The 17,254-nt window shown below is 40.1% G+C and overlaps 1 protein-coding gene across 1 annotated transcript in view; it reads right to left on the reverse strand.

Moving 5' to 3' along the window:
* Positions 1-17,254, reverse strand: part of Cntn5 (contactin 5) — a 469,456-nt gene that overhangs the window by 336,179 nt on the left and 116,023 nt on the right. The window contains exon 6 of the mRNA XM_035444195.1: positions 14,197-14,400. Coding sequence (XP_035300086.1) covers positions 14,197-14,400 — 204 coding nt within the window. The remainder of the gene's footprint in view (positions 1-14,196; positions 14,401-17,254) is intronic.

A 17,254-nucleotide genomic window follows, 5' to 3' on the forward strand; every position in this document is an offset into this window, starting at 1 on the left:
TGTGTGTGTGTATTAGTATGTATGTGTCTCTGTGTGAGTATATGTGTGTGTGTGGGAGTGTGTGTGTGTGTGTGTGTGTGTGTGTGTGTGTGTGTGTATCTGTGTGGGTACCTGTACTTTCACAATGCTATTTAGTTGTGGTAGGGAAAAATGTAAAGTGCTCATATTAAAATTATATTGACCTTCATTTGATCCACAGAACCATACTAGTAGTTGGCCTAGCTGAGTGCTTTCCAGTGTTCAGTGTGAGAGATACAGATATCACAACTCAAAGATCTGGGTGGATGGACATCTTCTGAAGAACAAAGGCTGAAACTGACTTCTGGACATCTGCCCCACACATACACTCAAGAACAGTACACACACACACACACACACACACACACACACACACACACACTCTCACACACACACACCACTACACACACACACACACACACACACACACACACACACACACACAGACGGGAACAGCACACACTCTCCTCTCCCATATACAAAAGGCTGTTTTCAGCAACTAAAGATGTGTGGAAGGTGCATCATCAGAAGGCTTCATTCAGCCTCCAGCCTTCCAATTACCTCACCAATTTCCTTCTACACCACTAAATGACAAAGGCTCTGAAACAGGAAGATAAATCCATGAATTTTAAAATGAATTGAATAATGACACAATACATTGGCCAAAGTAGATTACCTCCCAGGATATGTATTTTAATGAATACAACACTCATTTGCACATATGAGTTGTAGTATATTTTTAAGGAAAATTAATCTTTTCATTCTGTGGTAACATATGAACCATCCCATATGGTAATCTGTGGGGCAAACTTTCCTAAATATTACAGATTGTTTTCTGGAAATACATCCAGAAACCTCAATATCTCAGAACTGACTTTAAACACAAAGTATAAATGACAGTGTTCTTGCAGGATAGAGAAAGCCTAAAACCTCCCATAAATTACTCAAGTTTAGACAAATTAACAGAGACAAAATGTGAGAGTTAATTCTGAGGGAGACAATTGAAGGAAATGACTTTCAGAGACTCATATTGTATCTTAAGGTCATTTTAATGCCTCACTGGGTGTTTGGGGAAAAATTGGGCACATTGGCAGCAGAACAGAACAAGTCAAGGAAAACTGAGAAAAGCAGAAAATCAGCAATTAATCCCTAGGAAGATTACACAACAATAGCAGAAGCGCTACCCTGTGCAATGGCTCAGCTCTGAGGACAGCCCTCCACACAAGAAAATCAGTGAGCAATTCTAGGGGCATCTAGAGGTGCTCCAAATTCCTGAAGTAAGTAAATTTGAAAATTGATTCAAAATGTCAGATCCCAAAGCACAGCTAATTGTGGTGACTGTCAGCAAGCCAAAGCAAGCTGACCTCCAGGCTCAGTACCTGTGGCTCCTCTCTGCTCTTCTCACCCCAGCTACCTGGCTCTGAACCTCCCAGCTCAGGGGCTTGGCTTCTGAATCCCCTATAAACCTTCCATTTGGTCACACACTCTCTTGGTTCTCCTGCCAGTCATTGAGGTCTTCGCTCTCTCTTTGTCCCTGCCTTACCCCTCTCTTCTCTTCTCCTCTGCACCCCCTGTCATCTCTCTCCTCTCATGTCCTGGTTCAGTCTACATACAGGTCATATTTAGTCTACCATTTTCTTTCCTTGCTCTGGACTTTTCCAGATGGTTCTGGCTTTAGTCTCTTTCATATCTATATACAATAAAACCTTCTCCTCAACCATACATAGGAATGGTCATCTCCTGATTTCATTCACAAAGGCAATGAGCCAATTGTATCAATATCATAACCATGTGAAAATAACTCTGAAGGCACAGTTACTAAGATAAAATCAAACACCAGTGGGCATCAACTAACCTGACTGAACAAAGCCCTTCCTGGTGATGTATATTACAAATAGCTGTTCTCACTAGAGCTGGCCCCGGTGTGTGTGTGTGTGTGTGTGTGTGTGTGTGTGTGTGTGTGTGTGTGTGTGTGTGTGTTGGGGGTGGGGGTGCACAGATAAACCCAAATGAGATCAGGAGAGCTGACCCCAAATACACCTTATCCCCTCTACAGCAATCAGGAGACAGGGCACTACACCTTACCTGTTCAAAACAGTAGAGCTGGACCTGGTGATGTGAGTGTGAGGGAAATGGATCTGAGGGTCAGGGAGCAAAAGAGCTGGTCCCACTCCTTGATGCAGGCTGCATTGGCAGAGCTAACTTAGGCAGTGCTGAGGAGCTCACCCAGGTGGTGATGGTGAGGGGAAGCTAGTAGGCTTACCAACCTAACGACCATTCAGGGATAGAAACTGGATTAAGACTTGGCCCAACCAAACAGCCCCCAAATCTATGAACTGTTGGAGCATGTGAAAGGGACTAATATACAGATCCAAAACATTAGAATCTCTATGACACAAAATAGCAACAGGATATGCAAGAGGAACCCCAATGAGAGCCCATTACCAGTGGTGTAGCAGAAACCAGAGGCCTGACTCCGAATAATGACACATGGCAGTGAACACTTGAGGGAAAGATGAATGGACTAAAGGGTAAAGTGTGTGACTGAAGAGGTTACACTACAGCTTCCATGATAAGGACAAGATTTATCTTCTTTTGTGTGTGTGTGTGTGTGTGTGTGTGTGTGTGTGTGTGTGTGTGTGTGTGTGTGTGTTTGCTTTGTTCCTTTGTTTTGTTTGGCTTTTGTTTTTTCTTTTAAATTTGGTTTTGATTTGGAGGGAGACATTGCAAGAGCAGAGGGCAGTTGCAAGAAAATGGGGAGATAAGTGGGATCAGAATGCATGATGTGAAATCCACAAAGAATCAATAGAAGTTAAAAGACAAAGAGATCCCACAGTCTCATTCAAAGAGTTATAAAATTCATCTACATGTTTACATGATTTATCAGGTCTGACTTACTACCTAGTTGACTTAGGTTTGAGACTTAACCTAACAAAGCATCAATTTATCTTTCTGAACAAGGGGTTAACATTTATTATCTGTTGTTAATGAACAGCAGACAAAGTCATCAGGTGAAAATGTGCATAGACAGCATGTTTATTTTTCAGGGCAAGCATTTTGTCAACAAGCAAATTATGCACAGAATTAGCTAATTACATAATCCATGAATCACCTCCACTAATTCAGTGTAGGGGACAGAAGAGCAATGCAGACACGGAACCAGTATGTCTGGAGATGCGGCAGGCTGAGAAAAGCTCTCAGGCAGCCCGGACTTTGCTGCTCCTGTGACTTGGATCATTTCCCAATGTGATTTGAAATGCAAATGTTGCACCAGTGTCTCTAACAGGTCAGGAAGGTTTGAGAGGGCAAGAAGGTAAAATTTTGCTTGGTAGTGGACTGGGCATGTGGCAGTCTCCATGACTTCCACAGCATTACACAGAAGAAAAAGGCCCTCCTCCTCCCTTCCTCTCTCCTGTTTTTACTTTTTTTCCTGTTCCTTGTCAAATGTCCTGCACTAACCCCAAGGGACATTTCCCTCCACCTGCTCTTTACTGAGAACCCTTACTTTATAGATAGTTACAAGGGAACTTGAAAAGTTCCAAGGATAACTTTTCTGTCTGGGTACAAGCGTCTAATCCAGGAAGCCTAAAAATATTGGTGCTTTATGTCAGTCTCCATAGGAATATATGAACTTACTTTTATTTTATTAATATTTTATTTATTTTGCTACTGTGTCTCTCAAAGCTATATCATTCTGACAGGAAACAAATTAAATGAAAATATCAGGAAGATGCTAGACAGTTTCTGAATGGAATGAATGTTTATTTGTGCAGATATTCTTGGCAATTAGTCATTCTAGGAAGTCAATTTTTCTTGAGCAGTCTTAAAAGTAATTTAAACCTCTGTCCATAGAGATAAGAATTTTTATCATGAAAATCAATATATATCATCTTATTAACTCACAGCATCATGTCCCAGAAATTTTGAAGAATTACTTATTAAGTGCTTACAAGTAAGATAAATTCACCAAATATATATGCAGCTTAGGCTTTTTCCTTGGTTTTCCAAATGAAAACCAATTATTATAATTCAAGAAACAAATTTCTGTACACCGTGAATCTTTCATAATGTTTATGATAGTAGTGAATATATACATAAGCCTTTTAAAGATAGGATGTCTCTTTCTCCATGTCTTTCTGTGTGTGTCTTCTGTCTGTCCTCGCCCCCTCTCTAGTATAAGGTGGCCTAGAATTTACTATACAACCGATGATGTTCCTGTACTCATGACAACCATTCTGCCTCATCTTCTCAAGCCCTGGGATTCCATGTGTCAGTGAAAACAAATGGCTTTGTATCTTTCTTAGCCCTGAAAATGGAGTGAAGCTGTGAGACAGGTGACTCGTGATGAACTTGCCACTAGGTTTTCTAGCTTTCTTTTCCATGTTCAGATTTCTTAAGAGATAGTACATACCATCCCCACAACAACCATTTTCCTATTTAATGCCATCCTATCTGGTATTCAGTGTTTCTTTTTCAAAATGAGCCTAGAACCTCTTAGCTGTTACCCTTGGCCTTTCATCATCCTTGGTCTGTGGCAGGCTACATATAAAGCAAAAAATATTTCTTGACTTTCCAGGCAGCATGTCCTCATAAGCAGTTGCATCTGTACCTTTCACTGTATTTTCTCAGTTTCCTTCTAAATCTATCTTCCTATTACCCATACAACTGTGCATGTTGCTTAGAATCCTCTAATGTCTTCATCACATGTGTACAAACTTCTGCCAGCTGTTTGAGGACCATGGGCCATGGACACAAAATCATTCCCATCTTCACCTTCATATATATATATATATCAACATTTCACCCCATACCCTGATCAGTGGCCTCAATATAATCCATATCCAATCTCATTCTCAAAAGTATTGCCACACTAAATAAAGCACACAAGATACTAGGAAAGTAGCCATGTACTCCTCTTTGACCAACCAACAAGAAAGTACATTCATTAACATGGCATTACACTTGAGGTCTAAAATTGAGTGTGGAGGTCCTTTTTGATTTTAGAGGAACAGAGGATGCTCTCTTTCTGAAATGCAAGCCAAGAGGGATTGTCAGCTCAGTGCTCCTCAACTTCTCTGAGCTAGCAAGTTTTCACCCCAGCCTCTGACTCCTGAGTCATATTGATAAATATAAAGCTAGAGATTTAGCAAACAGCTACATAGGTGGTAGCCACAGGTGGTAGATACAACAGGACATAAAAGTCTCTCTGGGCTGATGCCTGAGAAGCCAGTAACTGTGGAGCTGCAATTACTGGCAGAAACAGCAGTAGATTCAGATGCAGCTGCTGTGTCCGTGGAAAACCAACAGCACACTTTGGAATCCCATAGCTAGAGGAGGTTGTGAAGAGTATCCTTAGGAAGCCTTAGGAAGCACGTAGGTGGTAAAGAGGAGGACTCTATCTGGATGCAGAATGAGAATTTTAGTCCTCTTTTTTCTTATAGATGTGGGAAAGAAATGCATAGCTTTTCCATATTTCCCAGACAATGAAATTCATTATCACAATTCAATGATCTGATCTTTCCCTTGAAATATATGTGATATTTTATGTCACTATAATAGCAGTAATTCTTTTACTTAATATTTACCCAAAAGTTTTCATCTTTTTATATTAACATTAAAAGTTTTTTTTAAGATTAAAGAAGTGAATTGTGTGTGCACGTGTGTGTGTGTGTGTGTGTGTGTGTGTGTGTGTGTGTGTGTGTGTGTGTGTGTTTCTGTAAATGGGTATGCGCACCTGAGGGTAGGCTTCTGAGGAGGTCAGAAGAAGAATTCAGCTCTTGTACTGAGTTACAAGTTGTTGATGAAAGTTTCTGCCTTCCTTCTCCCCAGCCTTCTCCTAGTCTGGTAGCCCTGCCTATGCTTTCTGCCTGGCTATTAGCCAAACAGCGTTTTCTTCATCAACCAATAGGAGAAACATATATACAGAAGGACATCCCCTAACAACATGTTCTGAGGACCCCCATGTGAGTTCAGATAACTCAATTTGAGTCTCTTTCAAGAATAGTACCTGTTCTTAATTACTAACCTATCTCTCTAATACCATTCAATGGTTTTGCAAAACACTGCTTTTCATGAAGTAAACATATAGGTTCAAACTAAAGTTTAAAACAAGATGTGCTAATTGCAATAGGAACTCATGTGAGGGGAGACAATATGAAATACTGCTATGGAGGATAAAAATACCAAGACCCCTGTAGTATGAATTCTAATTAGTCTTAATAACACAAACCCAGAGACAGATATTGGGGTAAAATGCTGAAAGATCAGAGAAGCAGCTAGACAGTAAAGTTCTTACTACTACCAAATCCTCAGACTGAAAGAGGGCTGAGCTCCTATCTCTTCCCACCTTATATTCCTCTCTCTGCTCAGGGGTGTTATTTCCTGTCTCCACCTCCCTAGTGATGGAATTAAAGATGTGAGATCTGTTTCTCTTTTGGACTGATTAAACCTCATGTAGCCCAGTGTGGCCTTGAACTCCTGATCTTCCAGCTTCTATCTCCCAAGTGCTGGGTTTAAAGGTGTGTGCTGACTGCCAGCCCTCTGTGGCTAACTAGTGACTAGTTCCACCTTCTGATCTTTGTGTAAGCCTTATTTGTTAGAGTACAAATAAAATATCACCACAGACCATGGAGGAGAGTAGTCAGGGCTAGGGGAGGGAGGAGCCAGAAGTGTTTGAAGTAGATATGGCACATGACAGAATGAAAACTAGACAGAGAGAAATGTTATAATGGGTATCTAAGACTTTTCTATGTTATGTAAAGGAGAATTTTTGATTCATTACTCTCCAAACCACTATTAAAAATCTGATCTAACATAAAGTTTTTAATAGCTAGAATTGCTTGTGTGTGCTCAGTTTAGTGATGGGTGAGACAGGCCTTCTCAGGATGATGAGTGATGAGGCAGAGGCTAGTCTGTGCCAGCATCAAGGATACATCCTCTGCTTCCACACAAGGACAGCTATTATGTTCCTTTTCTTGTCTTCATACTCAATACATAATGTAATATCTGACTCTAATAGGTTCTCTGTCCACACTGAAAAGTGCAAGGAAATCCCTGGGCATGAGGCCTGCCCTGAGGAGTGAATCAGAGACCCACAACTAGATGACGTGCAGAAAGTGGGAGACTTTGGAGCACTCAGTATTGAATGGAATGTCTCCATCAAAACCTCTCAGGGCTCAGGGAGTGCTGTGGACAATGGGCAGAAAGACTGTAAGAGCCAGAGGGGTTGAAGGACACCAAAGAAACAGTGTCTGCAACACAGCCAGACTGACACACATATGAACTCATAAAGACTGTGGCGGTGTACACAGGACCTGCAAGTCCAAGCCAAATGGGATCCCAGCACAAGAGGGGGAAATACACAGGGGTTTCCACCTTTAACCAAGAAGTTATTTGCAATTGTTATCCAAGGGCCAAGGGAAAACTCAGTTTTCTCCAATGAAGTGTCACTAGGGATATCTGAGTTTTAAATTGAGTTCCTTTCTACAGATATATGCACAAGATCTCAGAGTGATAAAATTGATCAACACTCATTATTTTCTGTACTGCATATGTCTGTTGTTACTTTGGCAGGCATTTTAATCTCCAACAAATGTCACCACTAACAGGACATGATAGCTTTGATCAGTTTCCTGAGCTTGCAACTTCAGGGCAATCCAAAAGGGCAAAAGTGTCCAGTGCCTACAGTCACTCTGGAAACGGAGAGGGAAACACAGCAATGCATCCTCCAGCACCACCATTCTGGGAAGCCATTAGCATGCTCCACAATTATATGTGGAGTTCATCCATCATGCTTCTGGCTTTTTAGTATTGCATTCTTATAATGCAATATCACTTTTTATTTTTTCAGCCTGCACCACCACCACTCCTCTTACTCCTGCCCTCTGGGAATTAATTCAGATATAATACCTACAAGAAAATATCATTTCCAAGTTTGCTTTAGAACAAACTCAACCTATCACAATGCATTTTCTAACAGTTTAAGTAAATTTTTACTTATATTTGAAAGAAAAAGCTTCTACCTATTCATGCATCCTGTATTATTTTTAGAAAACTTTTTCAGAAGTGTAAAATTTCAATATTCTTAAAGTGACTTTTATAGCTAACTCTATGGTCACACTAGATTAAATATAATTTTTATATTCAATCCCCCACATAGGTGTTTTCCAAGCTTGCAAAAATAGCAAATATAAATGCTACATCTGCACCAAAAAGTTTAAATGCCTGCCTCCTGCCTCTGCACTGAGAGGATAAAGCCCAGTGGGAATTTCAGCTGACAGTAGTGTCATCAATGGATTTATCCATGATGCTCTTCCATTTTTATTTTCAGGGTACACACTTAGTATTTGACAACCATGAAGGCAAACATTCAGGATCATATCCTTTGTGTGAAAATGTCTTTCAGTTATTAAACAGTAAGGAACAATCAAATAGTGACAGACTTTGCATTAAAAGAATTTCTTATAATAGTTTGCATCTATTTTTGCTTATTCTCCTGCATTAATCTTGTAATCACCTAATATCTCTGTCAATTTTAAACACAATTTTTAATTTAGAAGATTATTTAAAATTCACTGTGTTTCAGACACTTAAAAGTTGGTATAGATGCCTCCATTTGTTCACTGGTAGAACCAGTTGCCCGGTGAGGTGTGTGGAGTCATCACTCAGTGAGGAATTTAGAGGGTGAGGGTAAGGATCTCACACAAGAAAATCCATAAGTATAAGAGGAGGTTGCTTAGTATGGGCTCACCACTCAAGTGGTAAAATTTAGTTCCACTTACTTACACAAACCCTTTGTGTGTAGAGAATAGGAAGGGATTCCAGAATTCTGCAAAATTATTCAATAAATGCATCTTCAACCCCCTTCCTTGGCTCCATTTCTTATATATATATATATATATATATATATATATATATATATATAATCACTATATACAGTGTTGCACACTCAACTAGAATAATGGCTTGAGTCATTTGAAATTTTCTGTTGCATAAGTAAGGAATCTGAGTAGAGTGAGGCCAAAAGAAGTATAGATGAAAGAATCTGATTTTCCATTATGTTTTATTTTTATTGCAATTGTTCACTATTTTTTTAAGAAAATACTATACATTTGGTTTTTATGACTGTATGCATGTCTGTATATCACATACATGCAGGGCCCACAGAGGTCAGAAGAGTGTATCAGGTATCATGGAACTGGAGCTACAGACTTCTTAATTTCCATGTGTGTGCTAGGAACTGAATCCTGGTCCTCTGCAAGAGCAGCAGAGTTCATTTTTCTATTCTTTTTTTAAATTTTTGTTGATTGGGAATTTCACATTATGCACCCAAATCTCAGTCCAGCTGCTTCCACCCCTCACCCTGGTAGTAACCCCCCAAAGGAAAACTAAAAAAGAAATAATAAAAATAAGATAAAAAGAAGAAAAATAATAAAAATACAAATAAGAATATCAATTTCAAATATAAAACAGCAAACAAACAAATATAAAACACCATTTCACTCCTCCATCTTTACCTCTCCATTGCTTCTTAATTCATCTTAGTGGCAATGGGAGCTATTGTATCATGCAGCATACTTTTGTGTTCAAACAGCTCTCCCTGCACATGTTCATTGGGTAATGTGTTATTGGCCAGGTTCAAGGCTTCTGCCCTAAGGCATGCTGTCAGCCCCCCCCCCAGGAACTCCCAGGACATCTCATTGTTGTCCCAAGCCATGCAGAACATGTGGCCATGGCTCTGCATTCTAGGATGTCATAGATGGGTTAGATATTGGAGTGTGCCAGCTCAAAGCCCTAGATGTATACTTGGGTGGCTGCTGAGGTGGCCAGTCCCACCTGCTGGGACCATCCCCTTCAGGTCAGGGGCAGTGCCAGCTTTCCTCTGTCAAGATAATCTGGGTCCATTATCTTTGGGCTGGCCAGGGACTGGGTCAGCTCTCTGGTGAGAAGGAGTGGCTCTCCTCGAATGCCAATGGGGGGTGAACCAGTGAGGCCCTCCTGTTTCAGCTCATGGATCACATAGTCCTTGTGGTAACATGGGCATAGGACATCAACAAAGATCCCAGTTGCACAGGACCAGGAACCCAGACACTGCCAGCAGCAGCAGCTTGGGCTCTGATGTCCCCATGGTCCTGGACGGCAGTGTGTGCCTCACATCAGCATGGGCCCAGCAGCAGTGTGGTTCCCAGACTCCAACATGTTCCCGGGTAGAGGTAGACACCCTGAGGAGTCGAATGGCCCATAATGGCAATAGGAACCACAGGCATGAAAATACACCCTGACATGGCCTCCTGTCACAACTCAGCCCCAGATGTCAACATAGCTTCAGGAGGAAGTGCAGGCCATGCCAATCTGCATGGCTCTGGCAGCAACATGATCCTTGGGCACCAACATGGCCTCAGGTATTGGCTAGATTCTGGCATCTATGCTGCCTTCAGTGGAAACATAGCTCCCAGGCACCAATTTGGACACATGTGGCAGCCCAAATCCCTGGCATCCTCATGGACTTTGGTGGTAACAAGAGCATTGGACATCAACACAACCACAACTGAAGGCAGGACCATCTACCCAGACATGCCCTCGGCAACAGCCCAGGATCAGATATCACTATGGCCCCTCATAGGAAGCCGGCCTCCCACATCAGCCAGTTTCTCACCAGCTCCTCTACATGACTGCCTTTCTCCAGAAGGCATGAACCTCTCACTCTCTCTCTCCCTTCCATACCCCTCCAATCATTTGCTCATCATAATGGTGCCCAACTAGCTGGGGTGGCAAGGGAGGCCCTTAACTTCTTTCTTCCAGCCCAGGGGACGCTACCCTGGTTAGCATATGTGAGTGTATCACTGCTAGTAAAGAGGTATTTTTTTAAAATTTTTATGTTAGTAAGAGTGCTTGCATGTTTGTATGTGTTCCATGTGCTTGTCTACTATCCCAGGAGGACCAAAGGGGCTATTAGATTGCCTGGAAATGGACACAGAACCTGTGTTCTCTGCTACATAGTGCATCAAGTGCTCTCCAGCCTCCAGTCCGATATCCTGATCCACCCTTATTGCTAAAACTGACTTCACTGTGTGTGTGTGTGTGTGTGTGTGTGTGTGTGTGTGTGTGTGTGTGTGTGTGTTCCTGTGTGTGTGCAAGTGCACACGTGTTTCCCTCTTAGGCTTGTATTGGACGTGGTTTTCAGTTCCTTCTGTGATCTCTTTCATTTTATTATACATTCTAATGTATTAATGGCTCTTTAATCCCTTACCTTTATTCTTCCTTATTAGTTGAGAAATCTTTCAGCATGGATGATTTGTTGTGGTATTCCTGCCCTATTCTGAAATTCTCACTGGTAACAAATTTCTTTCTGTAAAGTCTCAAAGGGAGAGGCAACAAATAATGTTCCAACATTGTCCTGTGTATTACAGGTCTATGGACACATCTAACTGAAACCTTCATTTCCTTGGTGTCCTCACTCTGCACCCCAGTCTTTGTTTTGTCATCTCCCTGCCTTTTCTTTTGGCAGTAAATTACAGTGTGTGTGTAAACCCATGCCTTCTTAAGCTGGTGAAAATAAGTGATGGGTAAGTTCTCAGGAGACTTATACCACTGTCTTAGAGGCTCATGGGTTGCTGTGGAGGAGGGGTAGGAAGAATGTAAGAGCTACAAGAAAAGGAGAAGGTTCAGGAAAGCCTGTGTTGTTCTGAGTGTGACCCAGTAATTCAATTACAACCATATAGGATATTTGGTTGACTAACTGAGCCTGCCAACCATCAATCATGGAACACAGAAGGGTCACACAGCCCTACTCCTCTCTGCTGTGCTACTGGCTATTGATGGATTCTTGGGGAGAGGAACTCATTGCCTTAAGTTATGTGCCCATAGACAATTCTGCTACCACGTTCCAATGCTTTGGGGTAAAATTTTCTTTGAAAGGAATTACTTTAAGCATAAACATCTCAAAATTGGCCTGGTATTCTTGAATAATATGTTGCTCAGTGATTTTATATTACTATAGTAGTGATTCATAAATCTCTGACTCTTAGCTTTCAAAGTCAACTATTGAAGAAGCATAGAAAATAGGCCACAATTGTTAAAGTCACCATCCATTAGCCTCTGTACTTGATTTTTAATCTATGTTCTTATTTTTCACCTATGAATCTGTGATATTGTCTATGTAACTATGTGGCCTTTGGTTAGTCATATCATCTAATGTTGGGCTTCTCATGGTCACAGTGGATAGTTCATCAGTAGTTTACTTTGTAGAGCTTCTTTCTTTCTTTCTTTCTTTCTTTCTTTCTTTCTTTCTTTCTTTCTTTCTCTCTCTCTCTCTCTCTCTTTCTTTCTTTTTCTTTCTTTCTTTCTTTGCATAAAGAAAATACATGTATTATATATATTCCATAATTTACATATCACATATATGTATATATGCATATATAAATATATACATGTATTTATTTACACTGATAAATAAATGTCTTACAGTAGAGCATAACTCTAATGTACTCCAAAAAGTATCTTAGTATTCTATTGCTATGAAGAGATGCCATGACCACCTGACCATAGCAAGTTTTATAAAAGAAAGCATTAATTGCATACTTGCTTATACTTTTAAAGGTTTAGTCCTCTGAAATTCTCATCACAGCAGAGAGCATGGCAGCATACATGGCACTGGAGCAGTAGCTGAGAGTCCAGAGAGAGAGAGGGGAGGAGAGGGAGAAGAAGAAAGAGGGGGAGGGAGAGAGGGGGAGAGACACAGAGATGGGGGGCACCTAGGCATGACCTTGGGTTTTGAAACCTCGAAGCCCACCCTCAGTGACATACATCATCTAATAGGGCCACATGTATTCTAACAAGGCCATACCCCTGAAGCTTTGTAATTCTTCCAAACAGTTTCACTCCCTGGTTACCAAACATTCAAATATATGATCCTAGTGGGGACATAATAATTCAAATCTCCACAAACAGTCTAAGTTTTTTTAAGAAACATTTTTAAAACCCGGGTGTGGTTGTACATTCTGACAGTAAAAAGCATATAGAAGAGCTATAAAAGTGTTGAAATATACTTTTTAATACTTCAAAATCAATCAGAATTTTCATTTTCAAGTTCACATCTTAATAATCGCTTGATAGGTAAGTTCTGTTGCACAGCATAGCAATCTGCATATCATATATCACCTATAATAGAGCACTTGACTGTGTTAATGCAATGCCTAACTGTAAATGTCTATAAATACAAATGAGGTGTTTAAATGTGAAGATCCTGTGGATAGATGGCAATTCCTATAATTATAGCATCATTACACCTGCTTGCACCGCACCAAATAGTCAAAGTTACAACTGTTCCTATTATTGGAAAAGTAATAACAATTATAATTGTACAATGAAGTATTAAAAAGCCTAATACTCAATTTGAAGGCAGATGAACTACAAATGCAATGAAACCTGAGCCCATCAAATTCATAGTTAATACACATATGCTACAGATAGACACTAAGGAATAAGAAGAGAACTGCGGAGTTCACATGTCTCTCCTTTCCAGATGCTCCTATTCTAATTTTTGAGTAGCATTATGGTAAGTATTTATCATCCAAGATTCATCACCAGTGTGTGTGTGTGTGTGTGTGTGTGTGTGTGTGTGTGTGTGTGTGTGTGTGTGTGTGTTTGAGTGTGTGCACATACGCATGTGTCAGTGTAAGCCAGAGGTTGTCATCAAGTGTCTTCCTCAATAACTCTCTACCTATTTTCTAAGACAGTTCTCACTGCACCTGGCTCATTGCTTTGGCTTGGTTGGTGAGCATGCTCTGGACATCCTCTTGTCTCTGCTTCTCCATGCTGAGATTACAGGTGTGCTGTGTCTGGTTGTATACATAGGTACTTGGGATTTGAACCCAGGTTCTGAAGTGTGCAAACATTTTACTCACTAAGCCATCTCCCCATCTCTTATTTCAACATTTTTAGAGACATGCATAGACTAACATTAAAGGGATGAAAGTGTAAATGAGGTAGATGCCTTTTAGGGTTATTTGTATTGAGGTCAATTGCTTAGAAAACTGGGAATAATACATCTGTGATTTTTACAAGTAGATGTCTTTCAGTTTATTTGTATTGAGGTCAATTGCTTAGAAAACTGGGGATAATAACCTGTGAATTTTACTTGTAAAAGTTTATCATTTAAATCTGTGACTGGTAACTCACCATCATTTCGTAGAGTGAGCGGTGTAGGAGGACTGAGCACCCGAGCATTCGTCACGGCGTTTTTCACCAGACAAATATAGCTGCCAACATCTGATGTTTGCACTTTAGAAATATAAAGGTTGCCTGTCTCTTGGGATATGAACCGCCGGCTGTCCTCCGCCACAAAGGAGGGGAACTCGTTAAAGACCCAGCTATAGATGATCTCTGAAAACATATAGAATTCAGTTGTTGAATAATACAGACCACTTAACTGACAGTCAAAGCTCAAACTACAGAGTTTTACTAAACATTCTTTACACCGAAGGCAACACATATTTGATGATCAAATAATTTAATATATTATATTAAAATCATGGTTCTAACTAACGGCTGTGGGAAAAAGTCACATAATTCTCGGAGATGCTCTGCATTTACTCATTTTCATTTAGCTGTAAAGTGTATTAAAAACTCTCTTGATAGTAAGCTATGTAATAACATGAAAGTTGAAAACTGAAGAGATAATTCGTCTTTCTTCTGCCTGAAATTCATGGGTTGTTGTAGTTAACGGATTATCAAAACCTATGAAAGTGTATAAAGAGATGGTGGCATACACCATAATTGAAAACATGGGAGATATATACTTAATCCTGCTGATCTATACAGTGTTTTGATTTAGGAGATAGCTGACTTCATTTATTACTGGTTTGTTCATCAAATACTGGTTGTGGATGACCTTAGTCCAGACATAATTCCAAAGAGAAAAGGAAAATGTCACAATTTCTTGGAGCTATCCATATAATGGGGAGAAAGAAAGAGTATAAGGATGACAGAGTAATGTAAGGTTAATGAATGGTATTGAAAAATGACAGAGAAAAGGTGACAGATTAATACAGTCAACACTATGTAAGCTGCTAGGGGACCTCATGAGGTAGCTGTGGGATTCCTTCAGAGTGTAATGCAAGAGAGAGTCAGACTGCCTTATGCCCAAGCTTGCCTCATCTGCACCCTGCTCTACTTACTGGAAAGGAGTTAGGAAGCCCATCCTATACAAAAGTAGAAGGGGTCAGGACTCCACTTTTTAAAGATTGCTGGTGAATAACTTCCTTGGGTCCCATTATTTCTTGCAATGTTGCATGGTTAAGATCTTCAATTTCTTTATATCACTCTAAAAAAATAAAACTCTGCAGACCTATGCATTATTGTGAAACTAAGCCCGGGGAAACCTGTGGCTTTGGGCTCCTAGGACTATGCCTCTGAAGCTATGTAAACAAATCCTAAAATCCTTCTGATTGAATTAAAATCAGTCTATGTTTCATAAAACTATAGAAAGCAGCAGACAAAGAAAGACTTAATTCTGGGAATGAGCTGCAGAATTTTTAAAATCCGGTTGTTAGTAGTTGAAATCCATACTTAAATACGTGACTGGAAAAAGAAAATTGTGATTGGCTTCTAATGGACAATCTCTTAATTTCAATGTGACTAGTTAAAGGGGAAAATTAATCCATATGTAGTCCAAAATGGTTAAGATGGCACTTTTTCAAACATATTTTGCAAAAGTAAAATATTTTAAAAAATAACTATTAAAAAAGAAAAATGACAGAGAAAGGGAGAAGAAAACTATAATATCTCCACTGAGCTAGAGAGTGGTCAGACTGTAAAAGAACCTGGGGATTGTATTTCAAACAGTCCTTCTGACTCTGACAAATTAATGACCAGGAGAAGAGCAAACAGGAGCAATACATCCACAACCACAGGAAGCTGTTGTAAATAGTTACAAAAGACATTGCTTCTGAGTGACAGTGAAAATGGTGATAGTGAGGAGCCACAGGCTCTTGACTGTGTAGAGAACATTCAAGAGTACAGGGACAGAGAGACACTCAGCAGTCAAGAGTACTTGCTGCTCTTGTAGTGACCTAAGTGGGTTCCTAGTATACACCTTGTGTGGCGCATAACTGCCTGTAACTTGGGTTCTAGAGGACTCGACACTCTCAGGCCTCTTTCTGAGCATCTGTATTCACATGCACACATAACACACACACACACACACACACACACACACACACACACACACACACACACACACACAAGTCACACCCAGACACATAGCCTATATATAAATAAATAAATTTAAATTAAGACTATGACAAGAATTAAGGAAAAGAGATCAGTCATGATAAACAGGAAAAGACAAAGATTAAGGATTTGAATGTAAGCAACTGAGCAGTGTAGGAGAGAATATGCATTTATCTCTTCTAGATGGGACAATGATAAAAAGCATTGTCCACATTAGAGATGTTGACACAGTGAAATTGGTGCTTTAACCATGAACCCTCAAACCGATATATTATCAGTTATACAATTTGGATTCAAGAAGGAAGGTCTTTAAATTTGAAGACAGGGACATTGAAACCTCAGTTGGCTTCAAACTCACCTATATCTTTCCTAGAAGAACAGATCCCACAGCCTCCCTTTTGCGGAGTTACATGGTTGACAAGGCAAGTTAATTGAGGCTTTAAAATATCCAACTTGCTATTATAACCTATCTTTGGAATTAGAAAGATTGGCTTTTATTGTCTTTTTCTTTATTCCTTTTAATCACCTTCTGATCCCTCTTTATCCTGTCATGGATTGTTAAAAGTCAGGTCCCATCTCTTCTGTTTACTTCAAAATGGGGAACCTGGCCAGGAGCCTGAATTTCAGATGCTCAGGGAAACTTGAAAATACTGTGGGAGACAAAGCTCCAACCAGGCATCTCTCATCACTAAATGAAACCCTCAGCATTGGAATTTGGTTATATCTTACTGAGTTTTTAGCCATCGTGGCCCTATAGAAACCCCCTAAACAATCCAGGCTATGACCAAGGCTATTTGCTGTCCATAAACTGATGATAAGGCCCTATTGTAGAAGGCAACAGATATATAAATCACTGAACACAGAGAAGACAAGCTGGTGTCTACCTAGAGTCTTTACATGTACTGGCTAGTGTTCATGGTACTGGAAGGTAGATACTCTGCACACTACAGAGAAGAAAGTTAAATACATACCAAATCCAGCTACAAACACATGATCTACAATAGTG

Source organism: Cricetulus griseus, chromosome 4, assembly GCF_003668045.3.
Source record: "Cricetulus griseus strain 17A/GY chromosome 4, alternate assembly CriGri-PICRH-1.0, whole genome shotgun sequence".
Taxonomy (NCBI): Eukaryota; Metazoa; Chordata; class Mammalia; order Rodentia; family Cricetidae; genus Cricetulus; species Cricetulus griseus.